Source organism: Engystomops pustulosus, chromosome 5 (genome assembly GCF_040894005.1).
Source record: "Engystomops pustulosus chromosome 5, aEngPut4.maternal, whole genome shotgun sequence".
Taxonomy (NCBI): domain Eukaryota; kingdom Metazoa; phylum Chordata; class Amphibia; order Anura; family Leptodactylidae; genus Engystomops; species Engystomops pustulosus.
Genome location: NC_092415.1, coordinates 211789333 through 211815713, shown reverse-complemented (window position 1 = coordinate 211815713; position 26381 = coordinate 211789333). Strand labels below are relative to the sequence as shown.

Genomic DNA, 26381 nt, shown 5'->3' with positions numbered 1-26381 from the left:
ACAAGGAGATGGGGATTTCGGTTGGCCGACTTGCCAGCTGGGAATCCAGCCGCCATACAGTGGCTGAACTGGTTATTTCTAATAAACTTATTCAAGTGCCTTATGTCATAATAATAATAATATGTTTCACATTTACAGGTTATTATCAGCTGTGACCAATTTACCAGCCAGCAAGGAGAATTGTGGGATTATTTACTATATTATAACGTTTTAATGATGTTCTGTTATCACAGGGCCCCATAATGGATGGTTAGTTTGTTAGTGAGTTTTAGCATCTGGTCTGAATAGCGGGCAGGGTCTCCCATCATCCGCCCAACTCACCCCCCCCCCCCCCCGCACTGCACCAGGAGGCATCACCTGTACTAGAAAGCGAGAGACACAGCAATATATATGTCCCAGCAACACACGATTTATGTGCAAAGTACCAGAAAACTGGTGCAGACAGTAAATTCTGCAGACTATTGCACCCCCAATTTCTCTACGCAGCTGCAGAATATCACTACCTTCTGACAGATAAATAGTGAGAGATCCTGCAGCTTATTACACCTCTGGCCTCACTAAAGATCTGCAGAGCATCGCTCCCTCTACCTCCTAGTGATATATCCTGCAGATGGTTGCACCCTGACCCCTCTCTGGTTCTCCCCTGTTCTCGGGGCTCTGCTCTGTACATCTTGTGGTTTCCTTTGGAGCCATCTCCCTGTCTGTCTCGGTCTCTTTCCCGGGTCTGGGTTGGTGCCTCCTCCCTTTGCTCGTCCCTCAGGACTTGCTGGTATTTGGTTTCGTTCTGATCCATTATTTTGCTTTCTATATTCCTCCCTCTAATGGCATCTCCTCCTCCTCCTCCTCCTCCTCCACAGCCTGAAAGCCACAAACTCTAAACTTCCAGATCATCCCATCATCCACCTGGGCGTGCTCCTCTCCATCACTCGGGAGCACCGCTCCTCCACCTTCTCCGCATCTTCTGTGGAAGGACCAAACGAGGTCTCATGGACATCCTGAAGTCTCCTCCCGACGAGGAAGAAGAGAACCATGAGAAGGCTTCAGATCTCACCGTGTTTGCCAGTAACTCAACCCTTCATGGCATCAGCCACGTCTTCCTGCCCGGTGGGGTGACCCCGAGACGGGTGTTCTGGGCGTGCGCTTTTCTCTCATCTCTCAGCTGCTTCCTCTTCCAAGTGGCTGATCGGATCATCTACTACTCGGAGTACCATCATGTCACCACGCTAGATGAGATGGAGAGCAACTTGATGACCTTCCCAGCCATCACCATCTGTAATTATAACAAGTTCCGTCTGTCACAGCTGACGAGCCAGGACCTGGACTACATGGGGGACATCCTGGGGCTCCAGAAACACACGGACGAGCTGAGGGGGTTCATACAAAACATCAGCGAGCCGGATAGACCTTTCTCCTTAAAAGAGTTCTACGAGCGAGCAGGGCACAGCATGGAGGACATGATGCTCGAGTGCCGTTACCGAAACCGAGAGTGTGGACCCAAGAACTTCTCCGTGGTGAGTGCCGCCATTTCTGTCTCATTGTCTCTAGTTATGAACAATGTCGTGTTGATATCATTTGTTTGTCTGAGAAAGTCTACGTGGATGACCCTCTTAGAGGATCTGCTTCTTAATGGGCTTAGAGACCATAATGGAGCATGAAGTCTCCTCATTGCTAGGACTTAGTGGTTTCACTGGATCAATTTGTGGTTATGATGACCTCATGACCTCTTTACTGGACCAAGTAGATGTTGCTCATCAGGTCAATAAGAAATGGAGGAAGTGGTGGAGACTGTAAGAACCACAATGTGGTCATGGGTACCAGCAATGCAGTGGACCCGAGGCTGCTAACTAATGGAAGCCAAGGATGAGGAGATGTCATGCGCCATCAGGTTCTTCATCTGGGTGCTATGGACTCACCTGAAGAGGATATTGCTGAGGTCACAGATGATAAAGGGGTTTGGCTGCTCTCCAAGGTCTGTCTGCTTCATCATGTGGAATCTATGGCCATAGTCACATGGAACAGAGTCTTTAGAAGAAATTTCTATAAGAAAGCTTAAGATGGATGTGACAGAGATTTCAGTACCAAATCAGAGAGAGAGAGAGGGAGCTGAAGGAGGCCCCCATATTATGGGGTAACAAAAGCAGATCTTACCCCAGACATGAGATGGGCGATATGTGACCCGACTGTATAAGAGGCAGGGTCGCCAGGCGCCATCATTGACAGGAGACAAAGCTAGGGAGAGGTTACTGCTCTCCATAGGGTCAGTCAGACATGCAGGGACTTACCAAAAACATCTGCCTGTAGCTTGTAGCTCTCCTCTCGCTGCTGCTGGCAGGAAGTGTCTGTGTGTCAGTGTGAGCTCCCAGGGGGGAGAGGCCGCAGCAGGGAGCAGAGAACAGAGAAGATCTGGGCTCCACAGCCTCAGGTTATGTGGCTGCCAACCCTAAAGTCAGAGGATCCAGGGCAGGAAACCAGGGACAACCGAAGTCTATCCACCAGGACTGATGGAGACAGGTGGGATAATATCTGTGAGATGCTGGATGTTTGGTAGTAACAGAGAATTATTGGATATGATATTTTGTAATCCTGAGGACATATAAGAATCTTGTCTTTGTGGAACCATCCCTTTAATGTAGTGGCGGCTGTTCCTGAGGCAGGAGGCTCCGGCTCACATTATGTCCCCACCCTGGATACCGGACGTCAGTCCTTGCTTTGGGCGGGACCTAGGAGCTGGGACTGGTGGGCTGGAACCTAGGAGCAGACAGATGAGTGGTTGCTGTTGCCGAACCTCAGACTCTGCGGGATGTGACCACAGGATGTGACCACGGGCGAGCCAAGATGACGCACGTCCCATGTACTGTGCATGTGCTCACGCTGGTTGTGCAAAGGTTCCCACACAGAATGAATAAAGTAGGTGCCATGTTTTTGAATTTCTCTCGTTCACACCTGCTGCTCCTCTATCTCCACTGCAGAGGAACTTACCACCCAAAGCCTCATATGTGATGCACCAACTAGGAGAAATTCCAATTTATATACGATGGAAATGGTGTGTGAGCAGCAGCAGGTAATTGAGGATTTCCAGAATGTCCAGGTGAGGGGACCAGCAGAACTTCTCCACCAATGACTGGGCCTCCCCGAGGGACACTTACTCGGTGCTGCGCTGCTTCCAAAAAGCCACCATCATAGTCACCTCCATCTTCAGCTCTTCAGACCATGATGGAGGATGTCATAGTGGATCAGGATGAAGAAAAGGAGGGACAAGATTCCGGCTAGTCCTCACATGCTGCCGCGGTCCCCACTCCCCCAGGTCCATACTCACTTCACCTGGCTCCGGACTCCATGACAATCCTGTACTGGTCCCACGCCGGCTTCCTCCGAGGACGCGCTCCTGCTTCCTGCCGGGGCCGCGTGCTCACAGTGCTAGGGTGTGCACCCCCGACTCTTCAGAAATTTAAAGGGCCAGCATCTTCCTTATAGGCGCTGGTATCCTGGCTCTGCTATATAGCCTGGCGACTACCAGCATTCCCTGCCGGATCTTCAGGTCAGTCGACTTACGGGAAAGCCTCCCTGAGCGTTTCCAGACGCCTCCGTATTCCTGTGGCGGTCTCATAGTCCTGTGACGGTCCCGTAATCCTGTGGTGGTCCCCTAATCCTGTGATGATCCCGTAATCCTGTGGTGGTCCTGAAATCCTGTGGAGGTCCGGTTATTCCTGTGGTGGTCCGGTATCCTAGTGGTCTTCCGAGGTCCTGCCAGCCATCCTGCCGAGATCCTGCCAGTCGTCCTGCCGAGGTCCTGCCTTCCTGTGGTCCTGCCTGCCCTGTGTCCCTACCTTGTTTGCCACCGCAGGCCTAGTCGCACCCGCGGAGCGACCTGGTGGCTCCCCGCCGCAGCAAGACCATCCCGCTTTGCGGCGGGCTCTGGCGAAGACCAGGAGTCCACTTGCCCCCGCTCCCGGGTTGGGGCTGGCATTGTTATTTCCCGCGGTGGTCCAGGGAGTCCACAGACTTTAGTCCCAAGGGACTATTCCCAGAGACTGGGACAGTAAAATCCAGCCATGGACTCCGCCAAGGTCATGATCTCTGCAAAAGCCATGGACAGTGTCAAGGATCCGTACTTGCTACTGGGTGACCTCCCCAGCACTATCGCCCAGCAGTCCCAAGAGATTGCTGCGCAAAAAGAACTCCTGGACAAACTCGCAGCCACTCTTTGGATGATTGCCTCCCAGCAGCAGGCTCCTGCGACTCCTCCTGTTGCTTCTGTTTCCCAGCCATGTTTTCCGGCAGTAGAGACTGGACCCGAAAATTTTTTGCCTGACAAACTTGATGGCAATCCCAAATTTTGCAGGAGATTTCTTTCCCAGTGTTTGCAGCACCTTAAACTGATGTCCACCCAGTCCACCCCCGAACAAACTAAGTTGACATTTGTTTTTTCTTTGCTTACTGGAGAGGCGCTGGACTGGGCTACTAGTCTATGGGATAGTGGTGACCCAGACATGGTTACCTATACCAAGCTCCTGGCAAAAATCCAGTCCAGGTTTGAACCACCTCAAGTTCGGCTACCTCGCCTGTCCTGCTTGGTCCCGGTGTCCCTAGTGCCTCCGCACCTTCCCAGAGCTGCTCCAGCGGTGCCCAAGTCTCCGCACCTTCCCAGAGCTGCTCCAGCGGCGGCTCAGCCTCTGCAGCTTCCCAGAGCTGCTCCAGCAGCGCCTCAGCCTTCGCAGCTTCCCAGAGCTGCTCCAGCGGCGCCTCAGCCTCTGCAGCTTCCCAGAGCTGCTCCAGCGGCGCCTCAGCCTCCGCAGCTTCCCAGAGCTGCTCCAGCGGCGCCTCAGCCTCTGCAGCTTCCCAGAGCTGCTCCAGCGACTCCGCAGCTTCCCAGAGCTGCTCCAGCGACTCCGCAGCTTCCCAGAGCTGCTCCAGCGGCGCCTCAGCCTCCACAGCATCCCAGAGCCGCTCCAGCGACTCCGCAGCTTCCCAGAGCCGCTCAATCGACTCCGCAGCTTCCCAGAGCCGCTCCATCGACTCCGCAGCTTCCCAGTGCTGTTCCAGAGACAACGCAGCTTCCCAGTGCTGTTCCAGAGACAACGCAGCTTCCCAGTGCTGTTCCAGAGACAACGCAGCTTCCCAGTGCTGTTCCAGAGACAACGCAGCTTCCCAGTGCTGCTCCAGAGACAACGCAGCTTCCCAGTGCTGCCCCAGAGACTCTGCAGCTTCCCAGTGCTGCCCCAGAGACTCTGCAGCTTCCCAGTGCTGCTCCAGCCTCAGGAGCTTGCCCTTGCTGCTCCAGCGGCTCTCCAGAAGTCGCCCCAGCCTCCGCAGCTTGCTAGAGCTGCTCTGGCCTTCCCTGAGGCCGCTACAGAGTCTCCATCAACCTCCCCTGAGGCCGCTCCAGAGTCTCCACCGGCCTCCCCTTTACTGTTCCTGCTCTCTTCTTTGGGTGTTCCGTCACCGAGAAAAATTGGAGGAGGCGAAGGTTGTGCTTGGGAAGCTCCACTACCCATCACCTCCAGACTGGCACTACACCACTACCCATCACCTCCAGACTGGTACTACACCACTGCCCATCACCTCCAGACTGGCACTACACCACTGCCCATCACCTCCAGACTGGCACTACACCACTACCCATCACCTCCAGACTGGCACTACACCACTGCCCATCACCTCCAGACTGGCAATACACCACTACCCATCACCTCCAGACTGGCACTACACCACTGCCCATCACCTCCAGACTGGCACTACACCACTACCCATCACCTCCAGACTGGTACTACACCACTAACCATCACCTCCAGACTGGCACTACACAACTACCCATCACCTCTAGACTGGTACTACACCACTACCCATCACCTCCAGACTGGTACTACACCACTGCCCATCACCTCCAGGCTGGCACTACACCACTACCCATCACCTCCAGACTGGTACTACACCACCATCCATCACCTCCAGACTGGTACTACACCACCATCCATCACCTCCAGACTGGTACTACACCACTACCCATCACCTCCAGACTGGCACTACACCACTAACCATCACCTCCAGACTGGAACTACACCACTACCCATCACCCCCAGACTGGTACTACACCACTGCCCATCACCTCCAGACTGGTGCTACACCACCATCCATCACCTCCAGACTGGCACTACACCACCATCCATCACCTCCAGGCTGGTACTACACCACTACCCATCACCTCCAGACTGGCACTACACCACTACCCATCACCTCCAGACTGGCACTACACCACTGCCCATCACCTCCAGACTGGTACTACACCACCACCCATCACCTCCAGACTGGCACTACACCACTGCCCGTCACCTCCAGACTGGTGCTACACCAATATCCATCACCTCCAGACTGGTGCTACACCACTACCCATCACCTCCAGACTGGTACTACACCACTGCCCATCACCACCTGACTGGCACTACACCACTGCCCATCACGTCCAGACTGGTGCTACACCACTGCGCATCACCTCCAGACTGGTACTACACCACTATCCATCACCTCCAGACTGGTACTACACCACTACCCATCACCTCCAGACTGGCACTACACCACTACCCATCACCTCCAGACTGGTGCTACACCACTACCCATCACCTCCAGACTGGTATTACACCACTACCCATCACCCTCAGACTGGTACTACACCACTACCCATCACCCCCAGCCTGGTACTACACCACTACCCATCACCTCCAGACTGGCACTACACCACTATCCATCACCTCCAGACTGGTACTACACCACTAACCATCACCCCCAGACTGGTACTACACCACTGCTCATCACCTCCAGACTGGTGCTACACCACTACCCATCACCTCCAGACTGGTACTACACCACTACCCATCACCTCCAGACTGGTACTACACCACTGCCCATCACCTCCTGACTGGTACTACACCACTACCCATCACCTCCAGACTGACACTACACCACTACCCATCACCTCCAGACTGGTACTACACCACCATCCATCACCTCCAGACTGGTACTACACCACCATCCATCACCTCCAGACTGGTACTACACCACTGCCCATCACCTCCCGACTGGTACTACACCACTGCCCATCACCTCCAGGCTGGCACTACACCACTACCCATCACCTCCAGACTGGTACTACACCACTACCCATCACCTCCAGACTGGAACTACACCACTACCCATCACCTCCAGGCTGGCACTACACCACTACCCATCACCTCCAGACTGGCACTACACCACTACCCATCACCTCCAGACTGGCACTACAACACTACCCATCACCTCCAGACTGGAACTACACCACTACCCATCACCTCCAGACTGGCACTACACCACTACCCATCACCTCTAGACTGGCACTACAACACTACCCATCACCTCCAGACTGGAACTACACCACTACCCATCACCTCCAGACTGGCACTACACCACCGCCCATCACCTCCAGACTGGTACTACACCACTACCCATCACCTCCAGACTGGCACTACACCACTACCCATCACCTCCAGACTGGCACTACACCACTGCTCATCACCTCCAGACTGGCACTACACCACTGCTCATCACCTCCAGACTGGTACTACACCACTACCCATCACCTCCAGACTGGTACTACACCACTACCCATCACCTCCAGACTGGCACTACACCACTACCCATCACCTCCAGACTGGTACTACACCACCACCCATCACCTCCAGACTGGTACTACACCACTACCCATCACCTCCAGACTGGTACTACACCACTACCCATCACCTCCAGACTGGCACTACACCACTACCCATCACCTCCAGACTGGCACTACACCACCACCCATCACCTCCAGACTGGCACTACACCACTACCCATCACCTCCAGACTGGTACTACACCACCACCCATCACCTCCAGACTGGCACTACACCACTACCCATCACCTCCAGACTGGTACTACACCACCACCCATCACCCCCAGACTAGCACTACACCACTACCCTTCACCTCCAGACTGGTACTACACCACCACCCATCACCTCCAGACTGGTACTACACCATTACCCATCACCTCCAGACTGGTACTACACAACTACCTATCACCTCCAGACTGGTACTACACCACTACCCATCAACTCTAGACTGGCACTACAACACTACCCATCACCTCCAGACTGGTACTACACCACTACCCATCACCTCCAGACTGGTACTACACCACTACCCATCACCTCCAGACTGGCACTACACCACTACCCATCACCTCCAGACTGGTACTACACCACTACCCATCACCTCCAGACTGGTGCTACACCACCATCCATCACCTCCAGACTGGAACTACACCACCATCCATCACCTCCAGGCTGGTACTACACCACTACCCATCACCTCCAGACTGGCACTACACCACTGCCCGTCACCTCCAGACTGGTGCTACACCAATATCCATCACCTCCAGACTGGCACTACACCACTACCCATCACCTCCAGACTGGTGCTACACCACTACCCATCACCTCCTGACTGGCACTACACCACTGCCCATCACGTCCAGACTGGTGCTACACCACTGCCCATCACCTCCAGACTGGTGCCACACCACTACCCATCACCTCCAGACTGGTACTACACCACTACCCATCACCTCCAGACTGGTGCTACACCACTACCCATCACCTCCAGACTGGTACTACACCACTACCCATCACCCTCAGACTGGTACTACACCACTACCCATCACACCCAGCCTGGTACTACACCACTACCCATCACCTCCAGACTGATACTACACCACTACCCATCACCCCCAGCCTGGTACTACACCACTAACCATCACCCCCAGACTGGTACTACACCACTACCCATCACCTCCAGACTGGCACTACACCACTATCCATCACCTCCAGACTGGTACTACACCACTAACCATCACCCCCAGACTGGTACTACACCACTGCTCATCACCTCCCAGACTGGTACTACACCACTACCCATCACCTCCCAGACTGGTACTACACCACTACCCATCACCTCCCAGACTGGTACTACACCACTACCCATCACCTCCAGACTGGTACTACACCACTACCCATCACCTCCAGACTGACACTACACCACTACCCATCACCTCCAGACTGGTACTACACCACCATCCATCACCCCCAGACTGGTGCTACACCACTGCCCATCACCTCCAGACTGATACTACACCACTAACCATCACCTCCAGGCTGGTGCTACACCACTACCCATCACCTCCAGACTGGTACTACACCACAACCCATCACCTCCAGGCTGGTACTACACCACTGCTCATCACCTCCAGACTGGTAATACACCACTGCCCATCACCTCCAGACTGGTACTACACCACTACCCATCACCTCCAGACTGGTACTACACCACTACCCATCACCTCCAGACTGGTGCTACACCACTACCCATCACCTCCAGACTGGTACTACACCACTACCCATCACCCTCAGACTGGTACTACACCACTACCCATCACCCCCAGCCTAGTACTACACCACTACCCATCACCTCCAGACTGGCACTACACCACTATCCATCACCTCCAGACTGGTACTACACCACTAACCATCACCCCCAGACTGGTACTACACCACTGCTCATCACCTCCAGACTGGTACTACACAACTGCTCATCACCCCCAGCCTAGTACTACACCACTACCCATCACCTCCAGACTGGCACTACACCACTACCCATCACCTCCAGACTGGTGCTACACCTCTACCCATCACCACCAGACTGGTGCTACACCACTACCCATCACCTCCAGACTGGTACTACACCACTACCCATCACCTCCAGACTGGTGCTACACCACTACCCATCACCTCCAGACTGGCACTACACCACTACCCATCACCTGCAGACTGGCACTACACCACTACCCATCACCTCCAGACTGGTACTACACCACCACCCATCACCTCCAGACTGGCACTACACCACTGCCCATCACCTCCAGACTGGTACTACACCACTACCCATCACCTCCAGACTGGTACTACACCACTACCCATCACCTCCAGACTGCTACTACACCACCACCCATCACCTCCAGACTGGTACTACACCAATACCCATCACCTCCAGACTGGTACTACACAACTACCTATCACCTCCAGACTGGTACTACACCACTACCCATCACCTCCAGACGTGCACTACACCACTACCCATCACCTCCAGACTGGCACTACAACACTACCCATCACCTCCAGACTGGCACTACACCACTACCCATCACCTCCAGACTGGTACTACACCACTACCCATCACCTCCAGACTGGTACTACACCACTACTCATCACCTCTAGACTGGCACTACAACACTACCCATCACCTCCAGACTGGTACTACACCACTACCCATCACCTCCAGACTGGCACTACACCACTACCCATCACCTCCAGACTGGTACTACACCACTACCCATCACCTCCAGACTGGTGCTACACCACTACCCATCACCTCCAGACTGGTACTACACCACTACCCATCAGCTCCAGACTGGCACTACACCACTGCCCATCACCTCCAGACTGGCACTACACCACTGCCCATCACCTCCAGACTGGCACTACACCACTACCCATCACCTCCAGACTGGTACTACACCACTACCCATCACCTCCAGACTGGTGCTACACCACTACCCATCACCTCCAGACTGGCACTACACCACTACCCATCACCTCCAGACTGGCACTACACCACTAACCATCACCTCCAGACTGGTATTACACCACAACCCATCACCTCCAGACTGGTGCTACACCACTGCCCATCACCTCCAGACTGGTACTACACCACCACCCATCACCTCCAGACTGGTACTACACCAATACCCATCACCTCCAGACTGGTACTACACAACTACCTATCACCTCCAGACTGGTACTACACCACTAACCATCACCTCCAGACTGGTGCTACACCACTGACCATCACCTCCAGACTGGCACTACAACACTACCCATCACCTCCAGACTGGCACTACACCACTACCCATCACCTCCAGACTGGTACTACACCACCACCCATCACCTTCAGACTGGTACTACACCACTACCCATCACCTCTAGACTGGCACTACAACACTACCCATCACCTCCAGACTGGTACTACACCACCATCCATCACCTCCAGACTGGTACTACACCACTACCCATCACCTCCAGACTGACTCTACACCACTACCCATCACCTCCAGACTAATACTACACCACTGCGCATCACCTCCAGACTGGCACTACACCACTACCCATCACCTCCAGACTGGCACTACACCACTACCCATCACCTCCAGACTGGTACTACACCACTACCCATCACCTCCAGACTGGCACTACACCACCATCCATCACCTCCAGACTGGCACTACACCACCATCCATCACCTCCAGGCTGGTACTACACCACTACCCATCACCTCCAGACTGGCACTACACCACTATCCATCACCTCCAGACTGGCACTACACCACTACCCATCACCTCCAGACTGGTGCTACACCACTACCCATCACCTCCAGACTGGTGCTACACCAATATCCATCACCTCCAGACTGGTGCTACACCACTACCCATCACCTCCAGACTGGTGCTACACCACTGCCCATCACCTCCTGACTGGCACTACACCACTGCCCATCACCTCCAGACTGGTACTACACCACCACCCATCACCTCCAGACTGGCACTACACCACTACCCATCACCTCCAGACTGGTACTACACCACTACCCATCACCTCCAGACTGGTACTACACCACTACCCATCACCTCCAGACTGGTACTACACCACTACCCATCACCTCCAGACTGGCAATACACCACTACCCATCACCTCCAGACTGGCACTACACCACTGCCCATCACCTCCAGACTGGTACTACACCACTACCCATCACCTCCAGACTGGTACTACACCACTACCCATCACCCTCAGACTGGTACTACACCACTACCCATCACCCCCAGCCTGGTACTACACCACTACCCATCACCTCCAGACTGGCACTACACCACTATCCATCACCTCCAGACTGGCACTACACCACTAACCATCACCCCCAGACTGGTACTACACCACTGCTCATCACCTCCAGACTGGTGCTACACCACTACCCATCACCTCCAGACTGGTACTACACCACTACCCATCACCTCCAGACTGACACTACACCACTACCCATCACCTCCAGACTGGTACTACACCACCATCCATCACCTCCAGACTGGTACTACACCACCATCCATCACCTCCAGACTGGTACTACACCACTGCCCATCACCTCCCGACTGGTACTACACCACTGCCCATCACCTCCAGGCTGGCACTACACCACTACCCATCACCTCCAGACTGGTACTACACCACTACCCATCACCTCCAGACTGGAACTACACCACTACCCATCACCTCCAGGCTGGCACTACACCACTACCCATCACCTCCAGACTGGCACTACACCACTACCCATCACCTCCAGACTGGCACTACACCACTACCCATCACCTCCAGACTGGCACTACAACACTACCCATCACCTCCAGACTGGAACTACACCACTACCCATCACCTCCAGACTGGCACTACACCACTACCCATCACCTCTAGACTGGCACTACAACACTACCCATCACCTCCAGACTGGAACTACACCACTACCCATCACCTCCAGACTGGCACTACACCACCGCCCATCACCTCCAGACTGGTACTACACCACTACCCATCACCTCCAGACTGGCACTACACCACTACCCATCACCTCCAGACTGGCACTACACCACTGCTCATCACCTCCAGACTGGCACTACACCACTGCTCATCACCTCCAGACTGGTACTACACCACTACCCATCACCTCCAGACTGGTACTACACCACTACCCATCACCTCCAGACTGGCACTACACCACTACCCATCACCTCCAGACTGGTACTACACCACCACCCATCACCTCCAGACTGGTACTACACCACTACCCATCACCTCCAGACTGGTACTACACCACTACCCATCACCTCCAGACTGGCACTACACCACTACCCATCACCTCCAGACTGGTACTACACCACCACCCATCACCTCCAGACTGGCACTACACCACTACCCATCACCTCCAGACTGGTACTACACCACCACCCATCACCTCCAGACTGGCACTACACCACTACCCATCACCTCCAGACTGGTACTACACCACCACCCATCACCCCCAGACTAGCACTACACCACTACCCTTCACCTCCAGACTGGTACTACACCACCACCCATCACCTCCAGACTGGTACTACACCATTACCCATCACCTCCAGACTGGTACTACACAACTACCTATCACCTCCAGACTGGTACTACACCACTACCCATCACCTCTAGACTGGCACTACAACACTACCCATCACCTCCAGACTGGTACTACACCACTACCCATCACCTCCAGACTGGTACTACACCACTACCCATCACCTCCAGACTGGCACTACACCACTACCCATCACCTCCAGACTGGTACTACACCACTACCCATCACCTCCAGACTGGTGCTACACCACCATCCATCACCTCCAGACTGGAACTACACCACCATCCATCACCTCCAGACTGGCACTACACCACTGCCCGTCACCTCCAGACTGGTGCTACACCAATATCCATCACCTCCAGACTGGCACTACACCACTACCCATCACCTCCAGACTGGTGCTACACCACTACCCATCACCTCCTGACTGGCACTACACCACTGCCCATCACGTCCAGACTGGTGCTACACCACTGCCCATCACCTCCAGACTGGTGCCACACCACTACCCATCACCTCCAGACTGGTACTACACCACTACCCATCACCTCCAGACTGGTGCTACACCACTACCCATCACCTCCAGACTGGTACTACACCACTACCCATCACCCTCAGACTGGTACTACACCACTACCCATCACACCCAGCCTGGTACTACACCACTACCCATCACCTCCAGACTGATACTACACCACTACCCATCACCCCCAGCCTGGTACTACACCACTACCCATCACCTCCAGACTGGCACTACACCACTATCCATCACCTCCAGACTGGTACTACACCACTAACCATCACCCCCAGACTGGTACTACACCACTGCTCATCACCTCCCAGACTGGTACTACACCACTACCCATCACCTCCCAGACTGGTACTACACCACTACCCATCACCTCCCAGACTGGTACTACACCACTACCCATCACCTCCAGACTGGTACTACACCACTACCCATCACCTCCAGACTGACACTACACCACTACCCATCACCTCCAGACTGACACTACACCACTACCCATCACCTCCAGACTGGTACTACACCACCATCCATCACCCCCAGACTGGTGCTACACCACTGCCCATCACCTCCAGACTGATACTACACCACTAACCATCACCTCCAGGCTGGTGCTACACCACTACCCATCACCTCCAGACTGGTACTACACCACTACCCATCACCTCCAGACTGGTACTACACCACTGCTCATCACCTCCAGACTGGTAATACACCACTGCCCATCACCTCCAGACTGGTACTACACCACTACCCATCACCTCCAGACTGGTACTACACCACTACCCATCACCTCCAGACTGGTGCTACACCACTACCCATCACCTCCAGACTGGTACTACACCACTACCCATCACCCTCAGACTGGTACTACACCACTACCCATCACCCCCAGCCTAGTACTACACCACTACCCATCACCTCCAGACTGGCACTACACCACTATCCATCACCTCCAGACTGGTACTACACCACTAACCATCACCCCCAGACTGGTACTACACCACTGCTCATCACCTCCAGACTGGTACTACACAACTGCTCATCACCCCCAGCCTAGTACTACACCACTACCCATCACCTCCAGACTGGCACTACACCACTACCCATCACCTCCAGACTGGTGCTACACCTCTACCCATCACCACCAGACTGGTGCTACACCACTACCCATCACCTCCAGACTGGTACTACACCACTACCCATCACCTCCAGACTGGTACTACACCACCACCCATCACCTCCAGACTGGTACTACACCAATACCCATCACCTCCAGACTGGTACTACACAACTACCTATCACCTCCAGACTGGTACTACACCACTACCCATCACCTCCAGACGTGCACTACACCACTACCCATCACCTCCAGACTGGCACTACAACACTACCCATCACCTCCAGACTGGCACTACACCACTACCCATCACCTCCAGACTGGTACTACACCACTACCCATCACCTCCAGACTGGTACTACACCACTACTCATCACTTCTAGACTGGCACTACAACACTACCCATCACCTCCAGACTGGTACTACACCACTACCCATCACCTCCAGACTGGCACTACACCACTACCCATCACCTCCAGACTGGTACTACACCACTACCCATCACCTCCAGACTGGTGCTACACCACTACCCATCACCTCCAGACTGGTACTACACCACTACCCATCACCTCCAGACTGGCACTACACCACTGCCCATCACCTCCAGACTGGCACTACACCACTGCCCATCACCTCCAGACTGGCACTACACCACTACCCATCACCTCCAGACTGGTACTACACCACTACCCATCACCTCCAGACTGGTGCTACACCACTACCCATCACCTCCAGACTGGCACTACACCACTACCCATCACCTCCAGACTGGCACTACACCACTACCCATCACCTCCAGACTGGTATTACACCACCACCCATCACCTCCAGACTGGTGCTACACCACTGCCCATCACCTCCAGACTGGTACTACACCACCACCCATCACCTCCAGACTGGTACTACACCAATACCCATCACCTCCAGACTGGTACTACACAACTACCTATCACCTCCAGACTGTTACTACACCACTAACCATCACCTCCAGACTGGTGCTACACCACTGACCATCACCTCCAGACTGGCACTACAACACTACCCATCACCTCCAGACTGGCACTACACCACTACCCATCACCTCCAGACTGGTACTACACCACCACCCATCACCTTCAGACTGGTACTACACCACTACCCATCACCTCTAGACTGGCACTACAACACTACCCATCACCTCCAGACTGGTACTACACAACTGCCCATCACCTCCAGACTGGTACTACACCACTACCCATCACCTCCAGACTGACTCTACACCACTACCCATCACCTCCAGACTAATACTACATCACTGCGCATCACCTCCAGACTGGCACTACACCACTACCCATCACCTCCAGACTGGCACTACACCACTACCCATCACCTCCAGACTGGTACTACACCACTACCCATCACCTCCAGACTGGTGCTACACCACCATCCATCACCTCCAGACTGGCACTACACCACCATCCATCACCTCCAGGCTGGTACTACACCACTACCCATCACCTCCAGACTGGCACTACACCACTATCCATCACCTCCAGACTGGCACTACACCACTACCCATCACCTCCAGACTGGTGCTACACCACTACCCATCACCTCCAGACTGGTGCTACACCAATATCCATCACCTCCAGACTGGTGCTACACCACTACCCATCACCTCCAGACTGGTGCTACACCACTGCCCATCACCTCCTGACTGGCACTACACCACTGCCCATCACCTCCAGACTGGTACTACACCACCACCCATCACCTCCAGACTGGCACTACACCACTACCCATCACCTCCAGACTGGTACTACACCACTACCCATCACCTCCAGACTGGTACTACACCACTACCCATCACCTCCAGACTGGTACTACACCACTACCCATCACCTCCAGACTGGTACTACACCACTACCCATCACCTCCAGACTGGCAATACACCACTACCCATCACCTCCAGACTGGCACTACACCACTGCCCATCACCTCCAGACTGGTACTACACCACTACCCATCACCTCCAGACTGGTACTACACCACTACCCATCACCCTCAGACTGGTACTACACCACTACCCATCACCCCCAGCCTGGTACTACACCACTACCCAACACCTCCAGACTGGCACTACACCACTATCCATCACCTCCAGACTGGTACTACACCACTAACCATCACCCCCAGACTGGTACTACACCACTGCTCATCACCTCCAGACTGGTGCTACACCACTACCCATCACCTCCAGACTGGTACTACACCACTACCCATCACCTCCAGACTGGTGCTACACCACTACCCATCACCTCCAGACTGGTACTACACCACTACCCATCACCTCCAGACTGGCACTACACCACTACCCATCACCTCCAGACTGGTACTACACCACTACCCATCACCTCCAGACTGGTGCTACACCACTACCCATCACCTCCAGACTGGTACTACACCACTACCCATCACCTCCAGACTGGTACTACACCACTACCCATCACCTCCAGACTGGTACTACACCACTACCCATCACCCTCAGACTGGTACTACACCACTACCCATCACCCCCAGCCTGGTACTACACCACTACCCATCACCTCCAGACTGGCACTACACCACTATCCATCACCTCCAGACTGGTACAACACCACTAACCATCACCCCCAGACTGGTACTACACCACTGCTCATCACCTCCAGACTGGTACTACACCACTAACCATCACCTCCAGGCTGGTACTACACCACTACCCATCACCTCCAGACTGGTGTTACACCACTGCCCATCACCTCCAGACTGGTACTACACCACTACCCATCACCTCCAGACTGGTACTACACCACTACCCATCACCTCCAGACTGGTGCTACACCACTACCCATCACCTCCAGACTGGTAGTACACCACTACCCATCACCTCCAGACTGGTACTACACCACTACCCATCACCTCCAGACTGGTACTACACCACTACCCATCACCTCCAGACTGGTAGTACACCACTACCCATCACCTCCAGACTGGTACTACACCACTACCCATCACCCTCAGACTGGTACTACACCACTACCCATCACCCTCAGACTGGTACTACACCACTACCCAACACCTCCAGACTGGCACTACACCACTATCCATCACCTCCAGACTGGTACTACACCACTAACCATCACCCCCAGACTGGTACTACACCACTGCTCATCACCTCCAGACTGGTGCTACACCACTACCCATCACCTCCACACTGGTACTACACCACTACCCATCACCTCCAGACTGGTACTACACCACTACCCATCACCTCCAGACTGGTACTACACCACCATCTATCACCTCCAGACTGGTACTACACCACCATCCATCACCTCCAGACTGGAACTACACCACTACCCATCACCTCCAGGCTGGTACTACACCACTACCCATCACCTCCAGACTGGTACTACACCACTACCCATCACCTCCAGACTGGTGCTACACCACTACTCATCACCTCCAGACTGGTACTACACCACTACCCATCACCTCCAGACTGGTACTACACCACTACCCATCACCTCCAGACTGGCACTACACCACTACCCATCACCTCCAGACTGGTACTACACCACTACCCATCACCTCCAGACTGGTGCTACACCACTACTCATCACCTCCAGACTGGTACTACACCACTACCCATCACCCTCAGACTGGTACTACACCACTACCCATCACCCTCAGACTGGTACTACACCACTACCCATCACCCCCAGCCTGGTACTACACCACTACCCATCACCTCCAGACTGGCACTACACCACTATCCATCACCTCCAGACTGGTACTACACCACTAACCATCACCCCCAGACTGGTACTACACCACTGCTCATCACCTCCAGACTGGTGCTACACCACTACCCATCACCTCCAGACTGGTACTACACCACTACCCATCACCTCCAGGCTGGTACTACACCACTACCCATCACCTCCAGACTGACACTACACCACTACCCATCACCTCCAGACTGGTACTACACCACCATCCATCACCTCCAGACTGGTACTACACCACCATCCATCACCTCCAGACTGGAACTACACCACTACCCATCACCTCCAGGCTGGCACTACACCACTACCCATCACCTCCAGACTGGCACTACACCACTACCCATCACCTCCAGACTGGCACTACACCACTACCCATCACCTCTAGACTGGCACTACAACACTACCCATCACCTCCAGACTGGAACTACACCACTACCCATCACCTCCAGACTGGCACTACAATACCGCCCATCACCTCCAGACTGGTACTACACCACTACCCATCACCTCCAGACTGGTACTACACCACTACCCATCACCTCCAGACTGGCACTACACCACTACCCATCACCTCCAGACTGGTACTACACCACCACCCATCACCTCCAGACTGGCACTACACCACTACCCATCACCTCCAGACTGGTACTACACCACCACCCATCACCCCCAGACTGGCACTACACCACTACCCATCACCTCCAGACTGGTACTACACCACCACCCATCACCCCCAGACTGGTACTACACCACTACCCATCACCTCCAGACTGGTACTACACAACTACCTATCACCTCCAGACTGGTACTACACCACTACCCATCACCTCCAGACTGGTGCTACACCACCATCCATCACCTCCAGACTGGTGCTACACCACTACCCATCACCTCCAGACTGGTACTACACAACTACCTATCACCTCCAGACTGGTACTACACCACTACCCATCACCTCCAGACTGGTGCTACACCACCATCCATCACCTCCAGACTGGTGCTACACCACTACCCATCACCTCCAGACTGGTACTACACAACTACCTATCACCTCCAGACTGGTGCTACACCACTACCCATCACCTCCAGACTGGTGCTACACAACCATCCATCACCTCCAGACTGGCACTACACCACCATCCATCACCTCCAGGCTGGTACTACACCACTACCCATCACCTCCAGACTGGCACTACACCACTGCCCGTCACCTCCAGACTGGTACTACACCACTACCCATCACCTCCAGACTGGCACTACACCACTACCCATCACCTCCAGACTGGTACTACACCACCACCCATCACCTCCAGACTGGCACTACACCACTACCCATCACCTCCAGACTGGTACTACACCACCACCCATCACCCCCAGACTGGCACTACACCACTACCCATCACCTCCAGACTGGTACTACACCACCACCCATCACCCCCAGACTGGTACTACACCACTACCCATCACCTCCAGACTGGTACTACACAACTACCTATCACCTCCAGACTGGTACTACACCACTACCCATCACCTCCAGACTGGTGCTACACCACCATCCATCACCTCCAGACTGGTGCTACACCACTACCCATCACCTCCAGACTGGTACTACACAACTACCTATCACCTCCAGACTGGTACTACACCACTACCCATCACCTCCAGACTGGTGCTACACCACCATCCATCACCTCCAGACTGGTGCTACACCACTACCCATCACCTCCAGACTGGTACTACACAACTACCTATCACCTCCAGACTGGTGCTACACCACTACCCATCACCTCCAGACTGGTGCTACACAACCATCCATCACCTCCAGACTGGCACTACACCACCATCCATCACCTCCAGGCTGGTACTACACCACTACCCATCACCTCCAGACTGGCACTACACCACTGCCCGTCACCTCCAGACTGGTGCTACACCAATATCCATCACCTCCAGACTGGTGCTACACCACTACCCATCACCTCCAGACTGGTGCTACACCACTGCCCATCACCTCCTGACTGGCACTACACCACTGCCCATCACGTCCAGACTGGTACTACACCACTACTTATCACCTTCTGACTGGTACTACACCACTACCCATCACCTCCAGACTGGTGCTACACCACTACCCATCACCTCCAGACTGGTACTACACCACTACCCATCACCCTCAGACTGGTACTACACCACTACCCATCACCCCCAGCCTGGTACTACACCACTATCCATCACCCCCAGCCTGGCACTACACCACTACCCATCACCTCCAGACTGGCACTACACCACTATCCATCACCTCCAGACTGGTACTACACCACTGCTCATCACCTCCAGACTGGTGCAACACCACTACCCATCACCTCCAGACTGGTACTACACCACTATCCATCACCCCCAGCCTGGCACTACACCACTACCCATCACCTCCAGACTGGCACTACACCACTATCCATCACCTCCAGACTGGTACTACACCACTGCTCATCACCTCCAGACTGGTGCAACACCACTAACCATCACCCCCAGACTGGTACTACACCACTGCTCATCACCTCCAGACTGGTGCAACACCACTACCCATCACCTCCAGACTGGTACTACACCACTACCCATCACCTCCCAGACTGGTACTACACCACTACCCATCACCTCCAGACTGGCACTACACCACTGCCCGTCACCTCCAGACTGGTGCTACACCAATATCCATCACCTCCAGACTGGTGCTACACCACTACCCATCACCTCCAGACTGGTGCTACACCACTGCCCATCACCTCCTGACTGGCACTACACCACTGCCCATCACGTCCAGACTGGTACTACACCACTACTTATCACCTTCTGACTGGTACTACACCACTACCCATCACCTCCAGACTGGTGCTACACCACTACCCATCACCTCCAGACTGGTACTACACCACTACCCATCACCCTCAGACTGGTACTACACCACTACCCATCACCCCCAGCCTGGTACTACACCACTATCCATCACCCCCAGCCTGGCACTACACCACTACCCATCACCTCCAGACTGGCACTACACCACTATCCATCACCTCCAGACTGGTACTACACCACTGCTCATCACCTCCAGACTGGTGCAACACCACTACCCATCACCTCCAGACTGGTACTACACCACTATCCATCACCCCCAGCCTGGCACTACACCACTACCCATCACCTCCAGACTGGCACTACACCACTATCCATCACCTCCAGACTGGTACTACACCACTGCTCATCACCTCCAGACTGGTGCAACACCACTAACCATCACCCCCAGACTGGTACTACACCACTGCTCATCACCTCCAGACTGGTGCAACACCACTACCCATCACCTCCAGACTGGTACTACACCACTACCCATCACCTCCCAGACTGGTACTACACCACTACCCATCACCTCCAGACTGGTACTACACCACTACCCATCACCTCCAGACTGACACTACACCACTACCCATCACCTCCAGACTGACACTACACCACTACCCATCACCTCCAGACTGGCACTACACCACTACCCATCACCTACAGACTGGCACTACACCACTACCCATCACCTACAGACTGGTACTACACCACCATCCATCACCCCCAGACTGGTGCTACACCACTGCCCATCACCTCCAGACTGGTGCTACACCACTACCCATCACCTCCAGACTGGCACTACACCACTACCCATCACCTCCAGACTGGTACTACACCACTACCCATCACCTCCAGACTGGCACTACACCACTACCCATCACCTCCAGACTGGCACTACACCACTACCCATCACCTCCAGACTGGCACTACACCACTACCCATCACCTCCAGACTGGCACTACACCACTGCCCATCACCTCCAGACTGGTACTACACCACTACCCATCACCTCCAGACTGGCACTACACCACTACCCATCACCTCCAGACTGGCACTACACCACTACCCATCACCTCCAGACTGGTACTACACCACTACCCATCACCTCCAGACTGGCACTACACCACTACCCATCACCTTCAGACTGGTAGTACACCACTGCCCATCACCTCCAGACTGGCACTACACCACTGCCCATCACCTCCAGACTGGCACTACACCACTACCCATCACATCCAGACTGGCACTACACCACTGCCCATCACCTCCAGACTGGCACTACACCACTGCTCATCACCTCCAGACTGGCACTACACCACTACCCATCACCTCCAGACTGGCACTACACCACTGCTCATCACCTCCAGACTGGCACTACACCTCTACCCATCACCTCCAGACTCCATGTGATTGTATTACGGTTTGCATGTTTCTCGGATAATTTGAATGCTGATTTCCCTGAGTCCTGGGACAAGGCATCGCGGGTCACTGATCCTTCCTGATGTGATAATCTGCAGGATGATCTGTAATGTCTGTGGCCGGGGGAGGGGGGGGGGGGCGGCCGTTCTCCTCGATGACCTCCCTTCACCTCGGACGTCCCCGGCCTGGACTGAGGCTGCAGATGCCCCCAGGGGTCACAGATCTGTTATATATGTCATAATCTTCATTGCTTCTTCTCTTCGCATGTAAATCTCGGCCATAAAGGAAAGTTTATAATATTGTAGGGGTTCAGCTCAAGCTTGGGGGGTCGGCAGTGACAAAGCTCTCATGGACGGCCGGATTCAGGATGAAACGGGGCATTTATTCCAGAAACCAGCAGTATCACATAAAACATTCAACACAATCCTCGCCTGTCCGGCTCTGGCTATACACTGGAGGCTCTGGCTATACACTGGAGGCTCTGGCTATACACTGGAGGCTCTGGCCATACACTGGAGGCTCTGGCCATACACTGGAGGCTCTGGCCATACACTGGAGGCTCTGGCCATACACTGGAGGCTATGGCGATACACTGGAGGCTCTGAATATACACTGGAGGCTCTGGCTATACACTGGAGGCTCTGGCCATACACTGGAGGCTCTGGCCATACACTGGAGGCTCTGGCCATACACTGGAGGCTATGGCGATACACTGGAGGCTCTGAATATACACTGGAGGCTCTGGCTATACACTGGAGGCTCTGGCCATACACTGGAGGCTCTGGCTATACACTGGAGGCTCTGGCCATACACTGGAGGCTCTGGCCGTACACTGGAGGCTGTGACTGTACACTGGAGGCTCTGGCCATACACTGGAGGCTCTGACTATACACTGGAGGCTCTGACTATACACTGGAGGCTCTGGCCATACACCGGAGGCTCTGGCTATACACTGGAGGCTCTGGCCATACACTGGAGGCTCTGGCCATACACTGGAGGCTCTGGCCATACACTGGAGGCTCTGGCCATACATTGGAAGGTCTGGCTAAACACTGGAGGCTCTGTCCATACATTGGAGGCTCTGGCTATACACTGGAGGCTCTGGCCATACATTAAAGGCTCTGGCTATACACTGGGGGCTCTGGCTATACACTGGAGGCTCTGGCCATACATTGGAGGCTCTGGCTATACACTGGAGGTTCTGGCCATACACTGGAGGTTCCGGCCATACACTGGAGGTTCTGGCCATACATTGGAGGCTCTAGCCATACACTGGAAGCTCTGGCCATACATTTGAGGCACTGGCTATACACTGGAGGCTCTGGCCATACATTGAAGGCTCTGACCATACATTGGAGGCTCTGGCTATACACTGGAGGCTCTGGCTATACACTGGAGGCTCTGGCCATACACTGGAGGCTCTGGCCATACACTGGAGGCTATGGCGATACACTGGAGGCTCTGAATATACACTGGAGGCTCTGGCTATACACTGGAGGCTCTGGCCATACACTGGAGGCTCTGGCCATACACTGGAGGCTCTGGCTATACACTGGAGGCTCTGGCCATACACTGAAGGCTCTGGCCATACACTGGAGGCTCTGGCCTTACACTGGAGGCTGTGACTGTACACTGGAGGCTCTGGCCATACACTGGAGGCTCTGACTATACACTGGAGGCTCTGACTATACACTGGAGGCTCTGGCCATACACCGGAGGCTCTGGCCATACACTGGAGGCTCTGACTATACACTGGAGGCTCTGACTATACACTGGAGGCTCTGGCCACACACTGGAGGCTCTGGCCATACATTGGAAGGTCTGGCTAAACACTGGAGGCTCTGTCCATACATTGGAGGCTCTGGCTATACACCGGAGGCTCTGGCCATACATTGGAGGCTCTGGCTATACACTGGGGGCTCTGGCTATACACTGGAGGTTCTGGCCATACATTGGAGGCTCTGGCTATACACTGGAGGTTCTGGCCATACACTGGAGGTTCTGGCCATACACTGGAGGTTCTGGCCATACATTGGAGGCTCTAGCCATACACTGGAAGCTCTGGCCATACATTTGAGGCACTGGCTATACACTGGAGGCTCTGGCCATACATTGAAGGCTCTGACCATACATTGGAGGCTCTGGCCATACATTGGAGGCTCTGGCTATACACTGGAGGCTCTGGCTATACAATGGAGGCTCTGGCTATACACTGGAGGCTCTGGCCATACATTGAAGGCTCTGAATATACATTGGAGGCTCTGGCTATACACTGGAGGCTCTGGCTATACACTGGAGGCTCTGGCCATACACTGGAGGCTCTGGCCATGCACTGGAGGCTATGGCGATACACTGGAGGCTCTGAATATACACTGGAGGCTCTGGCTATACACTGGAGGCTCTGGCCATACACTGGAGGCTCTGGCTATACACTGGAGGCTCTGGCCATACACTGGAGGCTCTGGCCATACACTGGAGGCTGTGACTGTACACTGGAGGCTCTGGCCATACACTGGAGGCTCTGACTATACACTGGAGGCTCTGACTATACACTGGAGGCTCTGGCCATACACCGGAGGCTCTGGCTATACACTGGAGGCTCTAGCTATACACCAGAGGATCTGGCCATACACTGGAGGCTCTGGCCATACACTGGAGGCTCTGGCCATACATTGGAGGCTCTGGCCATACACTGGAGGCTCTGGCCATACATTGGAGGCTCTGGCCACACACTGGAGGCTCTGGCCATACATTGGAAGGTCTGGCTAAACACTGGAGGCTCTGTCCATACATTGGAGGCTCTGGCTATACACCGGAGGCTCTGGCCATACATTGGAGGCTCTGGCTATACACTGGGGGCTCTGGCTATACACTGGAGGCTCTGGCCATACATTGGAGGCTCTGGCTATACACTGGAGGTTCTGGCCATACACTGGAGGTTCTGGCCATACACTGGAGGTTCTGGCCATACATTGGAGGCTCTAGCCATACACTGGAAGCTCTGGCCATACATTTGAGGCACTGGCTATACACTGGAGGCTCTGGCCATACATTGAAGGCTCTGACCATACATTGGAGGCTCTGGCCATACATTGGAGGCTCTGGCTATACACTGGAGGCTCTGGCTATACAATGGAGGCTCTGGCTTTACACCGGAGGCTTCTCCCTGCCAGCATGGAAGATACATCCAGTAACCCCGTGTCACTCACGTGCGGCCCTCATGCCCTCCAGCCTTGGTGCCTCCAGGTAGAGAGCCACTGGAGGCTCTGGCCATACACTGG

The 26381-nt window shown here is 54.5% G+C and overlaps 1 protein-coding gene across 2 annotated transcripts in view; it reads left to right on the top strand.

Annotated features, from left to right (window-relative positions):
- Positions 1-413: 413 nt before the first annotated feature.
- Positions 414-26381, top strand: part of LOC140133881 (acid-sensing ion channel 1C-like) — a 129966-nt gene continuing 103998 nt past the window's right edge. For both annotated transcript variants that reach the window (XM_072154549.1, XM_072154548.1), the window contains exon 1: positions 414-1511. In XM_072154549.1, the coding sequence (XP_072010650.1) occupies positions 987-1511 (525 nt within the window). In that variant the 5' untranslated portion in view covers positions 414-986. The remainder of the gene's footprint in view (positions 1512-26381) is intronic.